General features: G+C 43.1%; 2 protein-coding genes across 13 annotated transcripts in view; one reads left to right on the forward strand and one right to left on the reverse strand.

Moving 5' to 3' along the window:
* Nucleotides 1-4372, forward strand: part of tmem104 (transmembrane protein 104) — a 166223-nt gene extending 161851 nt beyond the window's left edge. For all 9 annotated transcript variants that reach the window (XM_073026709.1, XM_073026712.1, XM_073026713.1 and 6 more), the window contains one exon: nt 2536-4372. In XM_073026709.1, the coding sequence (XP_072882810.1) occupies nt 2536-3293 (758 nt within the window). In that variant the 3' untranslated portion in view covers nt 3294-4372. The remainder of the gene's footprint in view (nt 1-2535) is intronic.
* Nucleotides 4373-6890: 2518 nt separating this feature from the next.
* Nucleotides 6891-18667, reverse strand: part of LOC140714989 (glutamate receptor ionotropic, NMDA 2C-like) — a 592188-nt gene continuing 580411 nt past the window's right edge. For all 4 annotated transcript variants that reach the window (XM_073026728.1, XM_073026726.1, XM_073026727.1 and 1 more), the window contains exons 11-13: nt 14808-14995; nt 12687-12919; nt 6891-9162 (exon numbers count right to left, since the gene is read on the reverse strand). In XM_073026728.1, coding sequence (XP_072882829.1) covers nt 7723-9162; nt 12687-12919; nt 14808-14995 — 1861 coding nt within the window. In that variant the 3' untranslated portion in view covers nt 6891-7722. The remainder of the gene's footprint in view (nt 9163-12686; nt 12920-14807; nt 14996-18667) is intronic.

The following is an 18667-nucleotide window of genomic DNA, read 5'->3' on the forward strand; positions in this document are numbered from 1 at the left end:
GGAATGCAAAGCCTCATCCTGAGAGCAGATGTAGTGAAAACGGAGGAAATGAGAGTAAGGGATGACTTTTTTTTACAAGTAACAGTGGAGTTGGAGGTATAGTCCAGGTAGCAGTGAGAGTCAGTGGGTTTATAATAGACATCAGTAGATAAGCTTTCTCCAGAGATAGAGACAAAGAGATTGAGAGAAGGGAGGAAGGTGTTAGAAATGGATCAGGTAAATTTGAGGGCAGGGTGGAAGTTGGAGGCAAAGTGGATGAAGTTGATGAATTCTGCATTGGAAAAACTTATTGGGAAGAAAATAGAGGCAGAGGAGATGACACAAAAATGTTCACAAGGCAGCATTAGAACTGCCGGCAGTTGTCTATGTAGAGTTTGCATGTTCTCTGCTGTGACAAGGTGGATTTACTCCAGGTGCCATGGTCTCATCCCACATACTAGGCAGATTAACTGGCCACTAGGTTGTCTCTAGTGCAGGTGAATAATAGGAGAGTTGTGGGGTGGGGGAGTGAGAGTTGATGGATTACAAGGAAATAATTGTGGAATTGGATTGCCCATGGTACATGCAGAGATTTTGATGGCACATGTCATGCAATGCTGCCCCTCATAATAAATCCCCAATCATAATAAAAAGATGCATAATGATTATCCTTACTGACAAATGAAGCAGCACGTTATTTCTTTTTACAATCTGAGAACAGTGAAATGTTTTTGCAGGAAACACTCATAATTGTTGTTACTAATTCATTTATCAGTAATAATCTCTGCTCAAATTGCCATGGCATGAGATTTTTTTTTAGATTACAGCGAATTTGCACACATGGTTTCAAAAAGGTTCACCACCCCTGCTATCAACTCTGAGATAAATGGCCTTGTATGTCTTAAGAAATGCAAATACGAACAGCACCTTTGAAGAGAGGGTAATTGGACAGGGATTTTTCCATGTGACTTAATGCATTGTAGGTGCTGATACAGTAGGTCATATTTCTACTGGTAGAATTTCTTTAATCCAACCCTGATAGCAATATGAATCACACAACCACAGGAGGTAACTGGCAATATAGTCCCTGCACAGGGAATGCTGGGACGCATCAGGTTGGGCAGCAGCTGCGAGGTCAGAAACAGTTAATGTTTCACGGTGGAGACCTTGCATCCAAACTGGGAGAAGTTAGAAAGAGTGTAGATACTTCTGGAGTTTGTGTGTATTTAATGAAAAGTTAGTAAATATAAGAGGGAGGCATGTTGAGGGTTATACCAATATGAAAAATAATGGAAGGAAGTTCAGGTGCAGCATTTTCTGGAATTTATCCTGGATGGCCTATATTATGTGTGTATTATATTCCAAGCAATTTACTATCCCCTGCTTTCCACTCATATTATAGACTCCACTTCTCGTTCTCTCAGTTCCTCACCACCTACTTGAAATTGATCTTTTTCATCTAATTGACATCCAATAATTGATGGAGTTAACGACTGAAACTTGAATTTGCTAACATTCAGGCATGAGAAGTTGGTTAATGCACTGTTGGTTTCTCCTAAGTAAATATTGGGCTATGGTTTATACTCTTATCAGCCACTTTATTAGGTACACCTGTTTGTTAATGCAAATATCTAATCAGCCAATCATATGATGATGCATCAATGCACAAAAGCAAGCAGACATGGTCAAGAGGTTCAGTTGTTCTTTAAACCAAACATCAGAATGGAGAAGAAATGTCACTGAAGTGATTTTGATTGTTGGTGCCAGCTGGGGTGGTTTGAGTATCTCAGGATCCGTCGATCTCCTGGGATTTTCACACAAAACAGTTTACAGGGAATGGTGTGAAAAATGAAAAAACATCCAGTGAGCAGCAGTTCTGTTGGTGAAAATGTCTTGTTATTTTGAGAAATCAGAGGAAAATTATCACATTGATTCAAGCTGACAGGTGCGCACAGTAACTCAAATGACCACGTGTTACAACAGTGGTGTGCAGAAGAGCCTCTCTGAATGCACAGCATGTCGAACCTTGAAGTGGATGGGCTACAGCAGCAGATGGCTACAAGCAGGTACTCAATGACCACTGTGTTGGGTTTGGGAGGTCCCTGATAAGGATAAATGTGTGTATGTGATGAACGGATTGAACTTCACGTTCACACTTGGGAAGGAAATGGCCAGAGCTACCTTTGCTGTGACTTCTTGCATAGCCTGCATTCAGGTGATTTTGTTAAGTGATCTAGTCATTGTAGGCCACTTGGCTCTCACGCTTTGATGCTGGCATCTTCTTGAGACAACGCGTTGGTGTTGGCAGGAGTCAGGAGCAATCAACTTTAGCTGCTTGATGGAGCACTGACTTTTAATTTCAATGTGATGCAAATTGATAGCCTAAAACAGCTGCATTGTGTGTGTCTCTCTCTACAGATGCTGCCTGACCTGCTGAGTATTTCCAGTAATCTGGTTTTGTTATGTAGCTTGTTTCTGGTTTTTGTTTTCTTTTCTGTTCTTTCAATGTGTTAAATTCTTGCTTTATTTTCTAACCATTGTTTTCTTGCCTTTCAGCTTTCACAATCATGATCATTCTGGCTTTGATCAGGATTAGTAAAGGGAGAGGAGAGGGTCATCCACAGATTGCCAACTTCTCTGGAATCCCCAACTTGTTTGGTGTGTGCGTCTATTCTTTCATGTGTCAGCATTCCCTGCCCTCCCTCATCACCCCCATCAGTAAGAAGAAGCACATGAACGTGTTGGTCCTGATCGATTACGTGCTCATCTTGGCCTTCTACAGCTTATTGTCTTTCACGGCCATCTTCTGCTTCAGTAACCTGAAGGACATGTACACTCTCAACTTCACTAGCAACTGTGATGTCATCAGTGTGCCCTTTATCCGCTACTTCTTGGGGCTTTTCCCAGTTTTCACAATCAGCACAAACTTCCCAATAATTGCAGTTACCTTGCGTAACAACTGGAAGACTGTCTTTCACAGGGAAGGGGGAATGTATCCATGGCTCATTGACCGGATTGTCTTTCCCCTGATCACCATTATTCCCGCCATCCTAGTGGCATTCTGCACCCATGACCTGGAGACTCTGGTGGGCATTACTGGTTCTTACGCAGGCACGGGCATTCAGTACATCGTTCCTGCCTGTTTGGTTCACTTCAGCAGAAAGGACACTGAACTGGTGTTTGGAAGTCATGCTCAGAATAAGTACAGCTCGCCATTCAAGCACACTTTCTGGGTCATATTTGTACTGGTGTGGTCAATGTCATGCTTCATATTTGTAACGGCCAACATTGTACTGACAGAAACTAAGCACTGAGCATTTACATTGCCTGAAAGGACACCTGCCTTGTCAATCAGACTGGAAAGCCCTAATTTGTTCCCATTCCTTCACTGTGACTAAAAGTGAAGATTTTGCAGGTCACTACATCATGCTAGTCAGTTGCTGTTTTGCAAACATGTAAATCTTCATTCCTCTCCCCAAAGTACTGATCCGGTTTACTTTTGGCAGAAAATGGTGCTTAATTTGGGCAGTTTATAAATTAAATGAGCAGCTTCTTGCAAAAGGAATCATGTACATTATTAACCCTAGAGTGATTCACCACTGCTCCGGCCTTGAATGTTTATCAATGACTGGCCTCTACAGACCGTTCTTGTGGTTTACAATTATTGGTGATGATTAAAGAAGATGGCTGCAGACAAAATAACCGTACACCTCAGCTGTAAAATGTAAAAAGCTGTAAAGCATTTGGTGCAGTTCTGTGGGATAAAGCAGCTTTAATCTGAAGTGACAACATTGTTGCTGGGTATAACCTGGCGCCTTTTAACTTGCCCAATGCTGATCTAGATGTAAAGGGCAGATATTTCCAAAGAATGTACAGACTCCAACATCCCTTGGCTGCTGTAGAGATACAACTCTACATATCCAGTTTGGGTCTGCTTTCCTACCCCTAATAACCCAGGATCTCCCCACCCCAAAATAACTCCCTGTTCCCAATAATTCACTGTTCAACTTTCCTCCAGTGCCTTGTATTCTGTCTGTGAGGAAACGTGCTTTGGTTCCTCAGACCATTCTGTTGTGCCTATTTTTTAACCCTGTCCTTTTGGAGAGACAGGGATGGGATGGTGTCACTGCTGGCTGCCAGACTGGGCTGAACCACAGACAGTGCAGGCAGCCTGCTTTACCAGCCAACCACAAGCCTCCGCTTTTAGTTGGATTTTTGTCGCAGCCTTCATTCCGTTGCAAACTCCAGAATGCATCATGTTTTGCGTGGAAAGAATTTAAAACAAAAAGCTATGAATATTGCAGGAGAAGGTGGTTTTGTGTTTCAGCACTCAATACCAATGTACAGTTATGTATTCCCTGTTCTAATTGTACAGTAAAGTATTTGGAACTTATTTGTCTGCCTTGTTGTTAATCAATAGCACAGCCTTCATGTGTCCTCTGTGGAACCCAGTAATACGCAGGTTTACCTGTGATGACAACCAACTGGATGTAGCCACTGATACTGTACCTGTTAACCTGCCTGAGGCTGACTGGGTGTAAAACGGAAGCCATTTTGAGAACTGAACGGTGTGTGTGGTGGTTGCAGGTTGCTGTGAGATGCAAGCTCTGGAGGTCCAGGTGCAGTGATTGACTGCTGATTCCACTGAAATGTTGCTCAGCTTGTGTCACAGTGCTGAGAAGGAAGACTAGATTCATGTTTCCTGATCACTAACCAGTCCCCTTCCTGCATGGGGAAAGGTCAAAGGAGGGTGAAGATGGACCATGACTTGATGACGAGGCAGCAATCAGGATGAGCCTTTGTATCAAAACTGGAGTGATACAGAATAGGATAACGTGGATATCAGTTGTGTAGAGCACTAAGTGGTTGGGGATAGAATGTTTTGATGTTTGGGCTGCCCTCTTAATGATATGCTGAGTCAAATTGGGCGTGTCCTGTGAAGGGATGTAATGCAGTGAGTGGTCAGGGGATATCGAGGTTTGGCTAGAGTGTGTGTGGAGTGATTGTGTTTTGGCATGAAATGTAATAGTTCAGAAGATATATAGGGTTGCATAGCAGTGACTGATAGATCAAAAGCAGGGCAATAACATGGCAGCTGGGATGCAGCCAGTGTGTTTATAATACGAGGTGACAAACGGGTACTGGCCACATCAGGAGGGATGTAAATGCAGTGTTGAAGGTGTCACAGTTTGACTCGATTCATACGGAGAGGACCGTGAGCTGCCATGGCAGAGCTCCGCTGGACGTGGAGTTCATGATTTAGATCTCTTGCTAATGTTTGAAGTTGGAACTTGATTCACATTGAATCACTCTGATTTTGATTGGAGTGCTCAATTTAGTTTGTGATCTCACGCTATTTAATTTTAGAATTATTTATATTCTGCAGCTTGAAATACTTGCCAGACTAATTCATTCCAGTTGTCTGACCTTGTAACTTATTTCCATTTGATCTCTCAGTGTTAGATATGAAAAGTTGATATTTTTACAAAGATGTTGGATCAAAGAGAGTTAGTATTCAGCTCCCTCTCCCTCTTCATCAGAATTGTCAGGTTAGGACCTGATTCACACAAAGCACCATCTCATTGCACAAAGGAAGAAATTGATTTTCATCAATAAAAAATTATACAGCTGCAAAAGGTTGACATCAAATAATGTTCAAATATTTTGAGATATGTTAATTATGCATATGGTTTCACTTCCAGGTTTATCTAACTGTAAAGTTACTTCTATTAAATTTATTGAGTAAAATGAAAATCTACTCAACCCCAAAACTGAATTAGCTAGAGACACAGTTTCACACTCATCTCTCTCTAACTTTGCAATTTCACTGCTCTATTAACTATTTTACATTATAATCTGTTTCTTGTGAACCATTTTATTCAGTTTTTGGAAGTCTGGGAAGACTACAGATTTTTATCCCTGAGTTGTTGCCTTGAACTGCCGTAGTTTTTCTCATGAGAGGATCCCCACAGTATGATTAAGAAGTGAGCTCCAGAGTAGACCTAACGATGGTTAAAAGCAAGTAAGATATTTCTAAGTTATGCTGTTGTGCAGCTTGAGGGAAACTGCAAGTGGCTATAACGCTTGTCCTTGATAATTGAGATGCCATTAGAGCAGCCTGGGTGAATAATTACAGTACACTTTTGATAGTGCAATCTGCAGTCAGTTTGAGCTGGTTATGGAAAGAATGAATATTTCAGGTGGCTAATAAAGGGAGCTGGTTTGTCCTGACTGTGGTTAAGCTGTTAAATTGGAATAGCAAGGGAAGAATGTTCCATGACACTCCTGAATGCACATTAGCTGAAGAAGAATCAACAAAACTTGACTGAGTTCTATCACTAAATGTACAGCGCAAGGACTTGTTTTGAGTCTGAAGTTGCACTCTGATCTAATTCATATATAAGGTCCCTCATGTAGAACATTTGAGATCTTGTTCGACATCTGTAAAAATTTGAGTCAGAAATCACACTCAAAATTGTATCAGATTTGCTTGACCTGGCTTTCTCACCTCTAATATTAGAATTTGGTTCAGTCTAAAATTGTTCTCTCTAACTGTGTAATGATTGAGCTAAGTGACTTTGAAATCTTTAATGTTAGCATTTGATTCATTTTGATATCTAAAGTACATTTTTTGAAGTTAACTCATTCTGAGATCTAATTGTTTAGTGTTTAAAGTTGGATCACTGAAATAACAGTGATTTCAGATTTCAGTTCTTGCACTCTATTTTCTCTATGTCCTTCACCTTCTTCCATGTTCCAACAGATCAGCTGCAATTAACATGCCCTGCCCCTGCCACTTGTCCCCTGGTTTCTCCTGGTCGCCTATCACAAATATTGCTTCTGTTTGCTTCACCCATCCTCGTCTGCAATTTTCCAACTTTCCCCGGTTCTGATTAAAGGTCGTTCACCCGAAACATTAACTCCTGTTTATTTCAGACTAAGAATGGTTAAATTTACATGGGATTGTGTCAGATAAGAAGCCCTTGATTATTCCAGACTTTTGAGCCTTTGTTGAGAACAGTGGCTGGGCCATTGTGCTGACCACACATCCCTGCACCTTTGTCTTCCCTAGTGCTGAAGAACCTCGGTAACAAATAGATTTGAGCTTCTCCAGCAGGGAGATGGCTCTGACACTGATCACATTATGGCTAAGGTTGGTGCTGTTTATTCTGCCTGCATTGGTATTAATGTAACAAGCAGCTGTGCTTTGGAGTAGTCCATAGTCTTGAAGCACTTTAATGTTTTGTAATCCATGTCTACATGTTAGCCGATCAGAGAATGTTTTTTGATGACCACTCAACAGTTCATTCAGGCTATTCTTAAAGCTTGGTTGCTAATCTGTTGAAGGCAAGACAAACTTTGTTCACATTGCAAAACACTATACTTATCAGATTTAAAGAAACAAAACTTCATTTCTCTGGTGAAGGCTTGTGTCCCAAGAGAGCTATGGTCCTGAGTACAGTCATCAATGTCTTTTATGCTTTCCTGAATTCAAAATCTTTTGCCTCCGTGTTCTGTCTGTCCACTAAGACCCTTGAAGCACGATGGGATTTTTGCTAAGTCGTAGTATTATGGGCAAGTAGATAAAGAATAAGGTCTGGAAATATCATTTTAACTGATGCATTGCTAATTAAGTTGCACTTTGATCATTGAGTTAAGTCTTTCAAACTCATTGAAAAGGAGGGAGTTCTCTGAATCAAAATAACTTCCATCCTGTTGGTCAGCTCTGAACTTTATTGACTTCTATACCTCAGATTCCAAGCTTAAAATCCTCGCACATTTTCTCAAACGAGGGGAATTGTCTTCTGCACTTCTCAACTCCAGGTTAAAGCTGCTTGTGGCTCTTGTTCCACGATGGATGGTCTTGCATGTGCCAACAGCGGGATGCCTCAGAGTGCTGCCCTGGTGCATGGTCTTTTTTTCCAAGTACTTCGTGTGAATGCTTCTGTCACAGGAGCTGTCCCCAGAGCCAGCCAACCAGCGGTGGTGCTGTGAGCCCCATCTCTGCTGCCAGACATACAAAGAGGGCCTGGGCCAGGAATGGTGCTGCAGTGCTAGGGAGGCACATCTCAGACTTGCTGAGCTTTGCAGACAGGCCTCTCTGTAGGAGGGAAGCCTGGCAGACAGAGAATACTTGAGCTTTCTGGGTGTACTGAGGTCTAGATGCCTCCTGTGGCCTGGGAATCCTTCCCTGACATTGGTAGTTTTCCTATCAGGTTTCAGAATCTCACTGTCATGACTGTGGAATGGCCCAGTGACCTCTCCTTGTGACCCTGACTTCAAATTTCCTAGTTTGACCTGAAATCTTGTGGTTTCCTCCTCATTCTTTGTTGCTCTGATGTATGACGATCGCCTGGTCATTAGGGGTAATTTCTGTGGCTGCAGCCCAGAGTAACACCTGCTGCAGGGCCTATGGTTCTCCTGCTTGGAATATGAAACAGAAGGATGCAGGTTTGCCATAAGCCATTTCTCATCCATTCCAACAGAAGGTTTTAGGATAGTGACCTGTGACCCACTCTGACCAGAGGCAGTGTCTGTAGGATGGGCTAACTTCCTGCAAGGCAAGGGAAGTCTCCTTCTGAAATATTTTCTATTGTAAATATCCTGTAAATATTCATCACTGTAAATAAACGGGATATTAGGAGACATCATGTTCTTTCTCTCATCAAATTCTTTGCTGTGTTGAGGAAGCATGGGAAGCTCACTAGGACAAATAGGATGTGGGATGTTGTTTACAGTTGATCTAGGAGAAAGGCGATTGCCAATTGACCTGTGTTTGTATTTAGTAACTGTCTGATTCAGCCATACTGTCTCTTTGTCAGGAGATGTTCTGATGGCTGTGAGTGGGTGTGAAACCGATGTTGGAGGTCTTAGCAACGATGGGTAGTGGGTAGGCGGTACGCTGGCAGTAGGCCTCCTCTCGGTGGAATGTGCTCCTTTGATATTCTGCAATGGGCCTTTAGGAAGATCACTGGCAATGTTATCACCTGCAGGTACCCATAACCCTGTTGCCTTGGTTTCACTCTCCAGAGAACTTTCCATATTTGTGGAGGAGGCCAAGTCCTTGGCAGCTTGTAGCATCTTCAGCACGCTGGCTTGAGAAAAGTTGGAAGAGATGATGGGAGATGCAATGTGGAGTGGGCTGGGGACCACCTGGACACCACTGAAACAGCTGTAAACTCCCTGAAATAGAGCATGAAACATTGTTAGCACTCCGTACTGCATTGAGGACAATCCTGTGTGTTTCATTCCCAGCCAAGCAGGTGCAATATCAGGTCTACAAGTACAATTTGAATTGCTTTCAAGAATAAAGGTCAGAAAGTGGGTATTTCTCACAGGAGAGCTTCATTTTGGAAGAGATGTCTGGGTTTGCGCACAACATGGGCTAGGCACTGAATAGGTGCAGGGTGAGAAATATTTGCTCCACCATTGTTCCAGGAGGCCATTAAGTTATGCATTAACTGTATGGGATCTGCAGCAACTGGGCTGTTTGGATGCAGAATTGGCTTGAAGACAGAGGGTAGTGGTCAATGGAAGTTAGGCTAGTTTTAGGTCCATGACTAGTGGTGTTCTACAGGAGTTTGCACTGGGGCCTTAATGAAAATGTAAGTTCACAGACGATACATAAGTTAGTGGTTATGTGAATTGTGTAGAAGATTGTCAAAGGATACAACAGGATATTGATCAATTGTGTGGAAATGTTACAATTTGGGAGATCAAGTGTGAAGGTAGAATACACTGTTAGGGCAAGAACCCAACATTGTTGATTTGCAGAGGTTTCATGGGGTCCAAGTACATAGCTCGTTAACAATTGCTGCACGATGTTTGATAAGGTGGTAAAAGCCCTATAGCATGCTTGTCTTTATTGAGTTTTAAGAGTCAGTTAAGTTCTAGTTAGGCTGCTTCTAGAGTATTACATTCCATCCTAGTTGCTCCATCAGAGGAAGGGTGTGGAGACTTTGCAGAGTGCAGAAGAGATTCACCAGGATGCTGCCTGGATTGGAGGGTGTGCGCTATAAGGTGAGGTTAGACCAACTGATGTTGTTTTCTCGGGAGCAGCAGAGGCTGAGAGACCTGATAGCGGTTAACAAGATTTTGAGAAGCCTAGAAGAGTCAACAGCTGGTATCTTTTTACTGGATCAAAATACCTAATGCTAGAGGGGATGCATTTAAAGTGAGGAGGGGTGGAGTGATAAGCTCAAAGGAAATATGTGTCGGTGTCTGGAATGCACTGCCAGGGGAAGACGTGAAGGCATTGCAACAGAGGCTCTTAAGATAGGCATATTCAGTGCCTGAATGGAGGTAGTGTATATAGGCATTGTGTAGGAAGAAAGGGCTAGTATACTTACACGTCTCATTACTACTTTAATTAGTTCAGCACAACATTGTGGGCTGAAGAGCCTCTCCCAGTGTTGTACTGTCCTGTGTCCTATGAAACCACCCAGCCCTGGGAGTTCACAAATGGCACTGCATTCATGTTCCTCGCTACTATAGCTTTACTTTTCAGTTTCTATTCATGTCGAGAAAGCCATGGAGTCAATCAATTCTGATGGCCGTGAGAGAGCCATTCCTTTGCATTGAGAAATCTACTGTTTGAGAAAGATGAAGAGGAGTAAAACTCTTAACATCTGCTGTTGGGAAACTGAAACCATTAATTATGAAGTGAGACTTTCTGCTGATTAGAAAGGCAAAATGATATCTGACATAAAATCCTCTCATTTACACCTTTCTTATTTTCACCTTTACCAGTTTAAAGGGCCAGGCCACCCTCATTTTCCTAACAAAACTCTTGTGTTTCTTCTTTGGTTTTAGTATTGCCTTGACAGTTCTTTTCAAATCCTTTTATGATATTTTGTTTGTATTCCTCCACCTCCCCTATGCTGTTAGAATTCATTTAGTTTAGGATTTCTTCATGTTTTACTTGCCCACAGGCTCCTGATGTCGTTGGTACAAACATTCAGTGCCGGTTTTAAGCAGCCCATGGGATGCTGTTGCTGGTAGGAAGTGAGGGTCCCCTGCTGTCAGGTTCGGGAGAGGTTGTTGCTGGAAGGAAGTGAGGGGCCCCTGCTGTCAGGTTCGGGAGAGGTTGTTGCTGGAAGGAAGTGAGGGTCCCCTGCTGTCGGGTTCGGGGGAGGTTGTTGCTGGAAGGAAGTGAGGGTCCCCTGCTGTCAGGTTCGGGAGAGGTTGTCGCTGGTAGGAAGTGAGGGTCCCCTGTTGTCAGGTTCGGGAGAGGTTGTCGCTGGTAGGAAGTGAGGGTCCCCTGTTGTCGGGTTCGGGAGAGGTTGTCGCTGGTAGGAAGTGAGGGTCCCCTGCTGTCAGGTTCGGGAGAGGTTGTCGCTGGTAGGAAGTGAGGGTCCCCTGCTGTCAGGTTCGGGAGAGGTTGTTGCTGGTAGGAAGTGAGGGTCCCCTGCTGTCAGGTTCGGGAGAGGTTGTTGCTGGTAGGAAGTGAGGGTCCCCTGTTGTCGGGTTCGGGAGAGGTTGTCGCTGGTAGGAAGTGAGGGTCCCCTGCTGTCAGGTTCGGGAGAGGTTGTCGCTGGTAGGAAGTGAGGGTCCCCTGTTGTCGGGTTCGGGAGAGGTTGTTGCTGGTAGGAAGTGAGGGTCCCCTGCTGTCAGGTTCGGGAGAGGTTGTTGCTGGTAGGAAGTGAGGGTCCCCTGTTGTCAGGTTCGGGAGAGGCTGTTACCCTGCAGCCCTTGGGGTCTGTTCACTCTCCTCAGCACTGAACAGACTCTGCGGTTTCTAGACTCACTCTTCAGTGAGTCTGCAGTTCATGTTCCATGTATTATTTCAGCAAATATTTGTACTCTTCTGCACGTGGTATGTTTGTCCGCATTATTCTGTGTGTTCTTCACGGATTCTGTCATGTTTCTTTGTTTTGAGGTTGTATATGATGTATATACTTTACTTTGAAGCAAGGAAACTGATGGTTGGAAAGAGAGGGACAGAATTTGAGTGATGGGGTTAATATAGATGATATTTCTAGGCCAGAGCGGTGTGACGTTTGCTGATAAACACTTGAAGTTGGGGAGATGCTATGGAAGTTGCTGTATATTTTTAGTACCATCACGGTGGTCCAAGGAGTCATTTGGGAGGGTTGATGGGGTGGGCAGTCAAACAAGCTGCTTTATCCTGAAAGGTGATGAAATTCTTGCGAGCCGTTGGAGCTGCATTCATCCAGGCAAGTAAGCAGGACGCCATTAATCTCCAGACCTGTGCCTTCCTGATGCTGGAAAGGCTTTGGGTTATGAGCAGCATCTCCACCCTCTGACATGTTCTGCTGCCTCGGTATTTCTCTAGATCCTTGTAACAAACTATATGCTCCCTCACATACTCTGATTTGCTCCTGACTTCTTGGTCATCAAGCTTATGCTGTCTCTCAGAGCAATTCCATTCTCCCACTTATTGCCCTGTAACTTACCCTGATTCTCCTGCCGGTCACCTGTACCAGGAGTAATTTACTGTGGCCAATTAACCTACTAACCTGCATGTCTTTGAAAATTATTTGAGGTTTTGAGATAGTTTGTCTGTAAGCAAAGATATTTGGGTTTGGTTCTTGCATAGAACATCTACACTTATCCTTAATACAGTTGAAGATGTATGAGGGTGTTAACCTTTGACTTTTGGCTCAAATGCATGAGGGGGGTCTGTGGCATGCTAGGCAATTTCTCCTATGGTGAACTCCTTTCCTGACTTGCTCAATGTGCCTTACCCTGCTGACAGCCAGCAGACAGTCAGTTTTGCTAGCTTCTTTCACGTGGTGCCTCAGCTTCCAGTACACCAAATGCTCCCAGGCAAAGACGAGCAGGCTGAGGCCCATGGCCACCAGCAGCATATAGAACACACCGGCCATGTTATCGATATCCAGTTTGCTGCTCATCGCCTCGTTCTTCTCCTTCTCACAGATCCCTGTTAGCCAGACAGTGTGTAACCTGCGTATATCTCCTGTGGATAGAGGAGGTACTTCGCTAATTAATGGGTAGGAGATGGGGGGGCAAAGGATGGAGCAAGATGGTGGAAGATGAGAGTGAGCGAGCGATCAGTAGAGTTCGATAGCAACTGATGTGAATGAAAAGGAAAACAGGATCATACCAGGTAGTCAATGGAAGGGTTAAAGTCAGCAGGGCAGTGAATGAGATTGGATCGGTTTACATAGTATTGTTTAATACTTGAAGCAAAAAAGTAGATGTTTCACCAGTACCATTTGTGTCATTCTTCATCTAACTTGATCTAACCCTATCAATATATCCTTACCTTCCACTTCATCTGTATCTAGTTTTCCTTAGATACATCTTTGTTACTGGGCTCTACTTACAGAAGTGAAATTTCCTTCAGTTTCCCCCTTTGCATTGAGAGAGACAACTTAACATTGATGGTCCTCAGTTTCCTACATTCACAAGAGTACACATTTCCTCTGTGTATCCTACAAATGTCTTCCCTTATTCTGAAAGTATCCATCACGCCATTTCCCACAATCCACCCTAGTTGGTCTGTTCTGGAAGCAACAGGCCTGTCCATTAATTTTTCTGTTCAATATTTCCCTCCATTCCAATATAATGTTGGTAAATAAGTTTTGTATTTTTCTAGTGATTTTGTTCATAATGTGGAGAACTATTCACAGTGCTGCATGTATGATTCAACTAAGATTTTGTAAAAATTTAACCTTCTCTGCTTTTTAATTCCATTCCATTGGAAACCAGTGCTTTATTGAGTGGCCTTATCACACAGTGATTTGTATATCTGCATAGTCTGATCTCTTTGTTCTTTGACCATATTTTGGCAAACTTTCCAATATATAGGTTGATTTGCTTATTTTAGTTATTTCCAGTTATGCCAATTATGTGCCCCACTACAAGTTGTATCTCATTCTTTTGGTAACAACAAGGAAGGGATCAATGCTGGCTTCCAGGGATGCAATCGCATTAATCCCACTCCACCTCTTCCTAGTTCCATGAGCCTAATTATCCCATCTACATCCTTTGATTCTTTTTGTCCTCGTTGCAGTGGGGTAATTAACCTATAAGGACACCTCTGGGATGCGTAAGGAAGCTGGAGCCCTCAGGTAGGCGAGACCCTGGTGTCAAGAGGGAGATCATGTAAACATCACACAGGCAACACCTGAGGAGAGGTCTGATTAAAACCTTTTCTGAAGCTGTGAGACAACAGCAATAACTGTGTGACATGTGAGTCCTGCGTCTAGAATTCTTCCTATGAAAATATCAATACTACAGTATGTTATCCCAGGCCCTAATCGTGTGGTCTATACTTATTCTCATGTCTTTTGCTTCAAGTTTGACTATTAATACACAGCTGGATGGTGAAGGACTGTAGGCATTGAAGTGGGTGTAATTTATTAAACTATCTGGGATTTTTGTTCAGTGTTCTCACGATAACAACCCAGCGCTCCACTGCCTCTATCTATCCTGTAAGAATTTTATCTCACTGATAATTTTGCCACCCAAATCCTAAAATGCAGCATCCCCTTCACCCAGCACCCTCCTGCTAGATACTTCCATTAGTGCCTGCTTATTTAAACTCCCCATGCTTCATATAAATGCCTTCAGAATCTTGAACTAATCTGTAATTTTTTTATATCTCCATGAGCCTGAATGATCTGGTGCTGCCTCTCAGGGATGCTCCTTTATAATGCACCTTTTATCAAATTTCTGTTTCCCTACCCTTTCTGGCTTAGCGTCCATTTTGGGCTTGGCCAACCTGAGTTTTGTTGCTGACTATACTGGACTGCGTGGTGCACAAGGCCAATGTGCCATCACTCACTTTCCCCATTGCCAGCTGTTCGCTGGTGAAACGGGTGTTAGAACCTCAAGCTTACCGTCACCCAGGAACTGTAAAAGGGCCAAGTCAATGGCTCGCTTCCATCTGGAATTTTTTTGCAGAGCAATCCCATAACCAGTTGTGGCAAATACCTTTCCACTTCCAATGGTAACAAGCTTGCAGCCTTCATCCTTCCCAGCCATGTAGTTGAGAACAGCTGCATCATAAATAAATGCATCAAGCTTCCTGCAACAAAGAAATGCGTCAGCTGAAAAGTGTTTAGAATTTTTTTTTGATCTCAGTGTTGCTACCACCATCCCTAATTACATCACCTTCAGAAGATGATGTTCAGGGCAGTGCCAGTGAAGAGCCAGAGATTTAAAGATTTTGAACAACTTCAACTCCATTCACTTTCTTCACACCAAAGATAAAGCTACAGGACATTTCTTGGGCCCAGTCTGTGCCTGGCTGGGATATATGGAATGCTCTTTGACTGGATAAGTCCCTTGTTTCTTTTCTGCTGCATTAACTGCATTGATGCTATTTTCTGCATCCCTGCTGAATTTAAGAATTTCTTTACATTTGCTCCTAATTTCCACCTTGCTGTCCTCTGCACATCTATGACTCTCTGGATCTCTTCATCTCCAAAAATAAACCAAAGGTTAAATAAGAAAGGTAATGGCTGAACATCAGTCCACAGGGGTGTGTGCTTAGCCCACTGCTCTACTCTCTCTACACCCATGACTGTGTGGCTAGACATAGCTCAAATGCCATCTCTAAATCTGCTGATTATACAACCATTGTTGGCAGAATCTCAGGTGGTGATGAAAGGACGAACAAGAGCGAGATATACCAGCTAAATGAGTGGTGTTGCAGCAACAACCTGGCACTCAACATCAGCAAGACCAAAGAGCTGATTGTGGCCTTCAGGAAGGGTAAGACAAGGGAGCACATACCAATCCTCATAGAGGGATCAGAAGTGGAGAGAGTGAGCAGCTTCAAGTTCCTGGGTGTCAAGATCTCTGAGGACCAAACCTGGACACAACGTATTGATGCAGTTATAGAGAAGGCAAGACAGCAGCTGTATTTCATCAGTAGTTTGAGGAGATTTGGTTTGTCACCTAAAACACTCAAAAACTTATACAGATGTACAGTGGAGAGCATTCTGACAGGCTGCATTACCTTCTGGGGCGGGCAGGGGGGTGGGGAAGGCTACTGCACAAGATCAAAATATGTTGCAGAAACTTGTAATATTAGTCAGCTCTGTCATGGGTACCAGCCTCTGTTGTATCCAAGACATCTTCAAGGAGTGGTGCCTTAGGAAGGGGGACAACTATCATTAAGGATACCCACCACCCGGATGTGGCCTCTTCTCATTGTCACCATCAGGAAGGAGGTACAGAGGCTGAAGGCACACACTCAATGATTCAGAAACAGCTTCTTCCCCTCCGCCATCCAATTTCTAAATGGACATTGAACCCATGAACACTACATCACTTACCCGAAACGTCGACAGCGCTTCTCCCTATAGATGCTGCCTAGCCTGCTGAGTTCTACCAGCATTTTGTGTGTGTTGTCACTTATTTTTAATTTGTTTTTTTGCAACACTTATTTTAACTTAACTATTTAATAGACATACACTGTATATACTTAATGTAACTCAGTTTTTTTTCTCTATTTATTTATTACATATTTCGTTGTACTGTTGCTGTTAACAGATTTCTTTTTATATAACACAGCAGAATTAGGCCATTTGACCCATCGAGCATTCAATCATGGCTGACCCTATTTTCCCCTCCTCAGCTCCACTCCCCGACCTTCTCCCCATAACCTTTGATGCTGTGGCTAATCAAGAACCTATCAATCTCTGCCTTAAATACACCCCATGACCTGGCCCCCACAGCTGCCTACGGTAACAAATTCCACAGATTCACCACCCTCTGGTTAAAGAAATTTCTCCATGTCAAATGGATACCCCTCTATCTTAAGGCTGTGCCCTCTAGTCCCAGACTCCCCCCCACCTATTCTGTTTAGGTCTTTAAACATTTGAAAGGTTTCAATGAGATCCCCCCCCCCCCATCCTTTTAAATTTCAGCAAATGCAGGACCAAAGCCATCAAATGTTCCTCATATGATAACCCTTTTATTCCTGGAATTATCCTTGTGAACCTCCTCTGAACCCTCTCCAATGCAAGCACATTTTTTCTGAGATAAGGGGCCCAAATCTGTTCACAATACTCAAGGTGAGGCCTCACTGGTGCCTTAAAGCCTCAGCATCACATTCCTGTTCTTGTATTCTAGACCTCTTGAAAAGAATACTAACATGGCATTTGCCTTCCTCAGCACCAACTCAACCTGCAAGTAAGCCTTTACTGTGTTCTGCACAAGGACTCCCAAGTTCTTTTGCATCTCAGATCTTTTGGATTTTCTCCCCGTTTAGAAAATAGTCTGCACATTTATTTCTTCTACCAAAGTGCATGACCGTGCACTTTCCAGCATTGTATATCATTTGCCACTTGCTTGCCCATTCTACTAATGTGTCTAGGTCTTTCTTCAGTCTACCTGTTTCCTCAACACTATCTGCCCCTTCACCAATCTTCATATCGTCTGAAAACTTGGCAACAAGGCCCGCTAATCCATCATCTAAATCATTGATATACAGCATAAAAAGAAACTATCCCAACCCTGACCCCTGCAGAACACCACTAGTTACTGGCAGCCAAACAGAAAAGATCCTTTTATTCCCACGAACTGCCTCCCACGAATCAGCCAATGCTCTAGCCATGCCAGTAACTTCCTGTAATACCATAGGCTCTTAACTTGCTAAGCAGCCTTATGTGAGACACCTTGTCTAAGGCCTTCTAATGGTCCAAATTTACAACATTCTCTGCATCCTCTTTATCCTACTTGTAATCTCCTTAAAGAATTCCAACAGGTTCATCAAGCAGGATTTTTCGTGAAGGAAACCATGCTGACTTTGTACTGTCTTGTCCTGTGTCACCAGGTACTCCATAACCTCATCCTTAACAATTGACTCCAACATCTTCCCAACCACTGAGGTAACTGGTCTATAATTTCTTTCTGCTGCCTCCCTCCTTTCATTAAAAAGTAGACTGACATTTGCAATTCTCCAGTCCCCTGGCACCGTGCCAGAGTCCAGTGGTTTTTGAAAGATGAATACCAATGCCTCCACCATCATTACCACTACCTCTTTCAGAACCCTAGGGTGTTGTTCATCTGGTCCAGGTGACTTGTGTACCCTTGATGACTGCACTCACATCTCTTCCCTCACAGCCTTCAATATCTGGCACACTGCTAGTGTCTTCTACAGTGAAGACTGATACAAAAAACACATTTAGTTCATCGTCCATCTCCTGTTCCCCAACCCCCCGTTATAATTTCTCTGGCCTCATTTTCTAGCAGTCTTGTATACACTCTCATCTCTTTTTTATTTTTTATATACTTGAAAAAGCTTTTTCTCTCCACCTTCATATTGTTTGCTAGCTTGCTTTCATATTTAATTTTTTCCCTCCCAATGGTTCTTTTGCTTGCTTTCTGTAGCTTTTTAAAAACTTACCAATCCTCTGTCTTCTGGCTAAGTTTTGCTTTGTTGTATGCCCTCTCTTTTGCTTTTACATTAGCGTTGACTTCCCTTGTCAGCCACAGTTGTGCTATTTTGAATATTTCTTTGTTTATGAAATAAATCTATCCTGCACTTTCTTCATTTTTTCTAGAAACTCGTGCCATTTCTGCTCCGCTGTCATCCCTGCCAGCATCTCCTTCCGGTTTACTGTGGCAACTCCTCTCTCATACCACTGTAATTTCCCTTACTCCATTGAAAGACTGCTATGTAAGACTTCCCTTTTTCCTTATCAAATTTCAAGCTGAACTCAATCATATCGTGATCACTGTTTTTTAT

The sequence above is a fragment of the Hemitrygon akajei genome, chromosome 22 (genome assembly GCF_048418815.1).
Source record: "Hemitrygon akajei chromosome 22, sHemAka1.3, whole genome shotgun sequence".
Taxonomy (NCBI): domain Eukaryota; kingdom Metazoa; phylum Chordata; class Chondrichthyes; order Myliobatiformes; family Dasyatidae; genus Hemitrygon; species Hemitrygon akajei.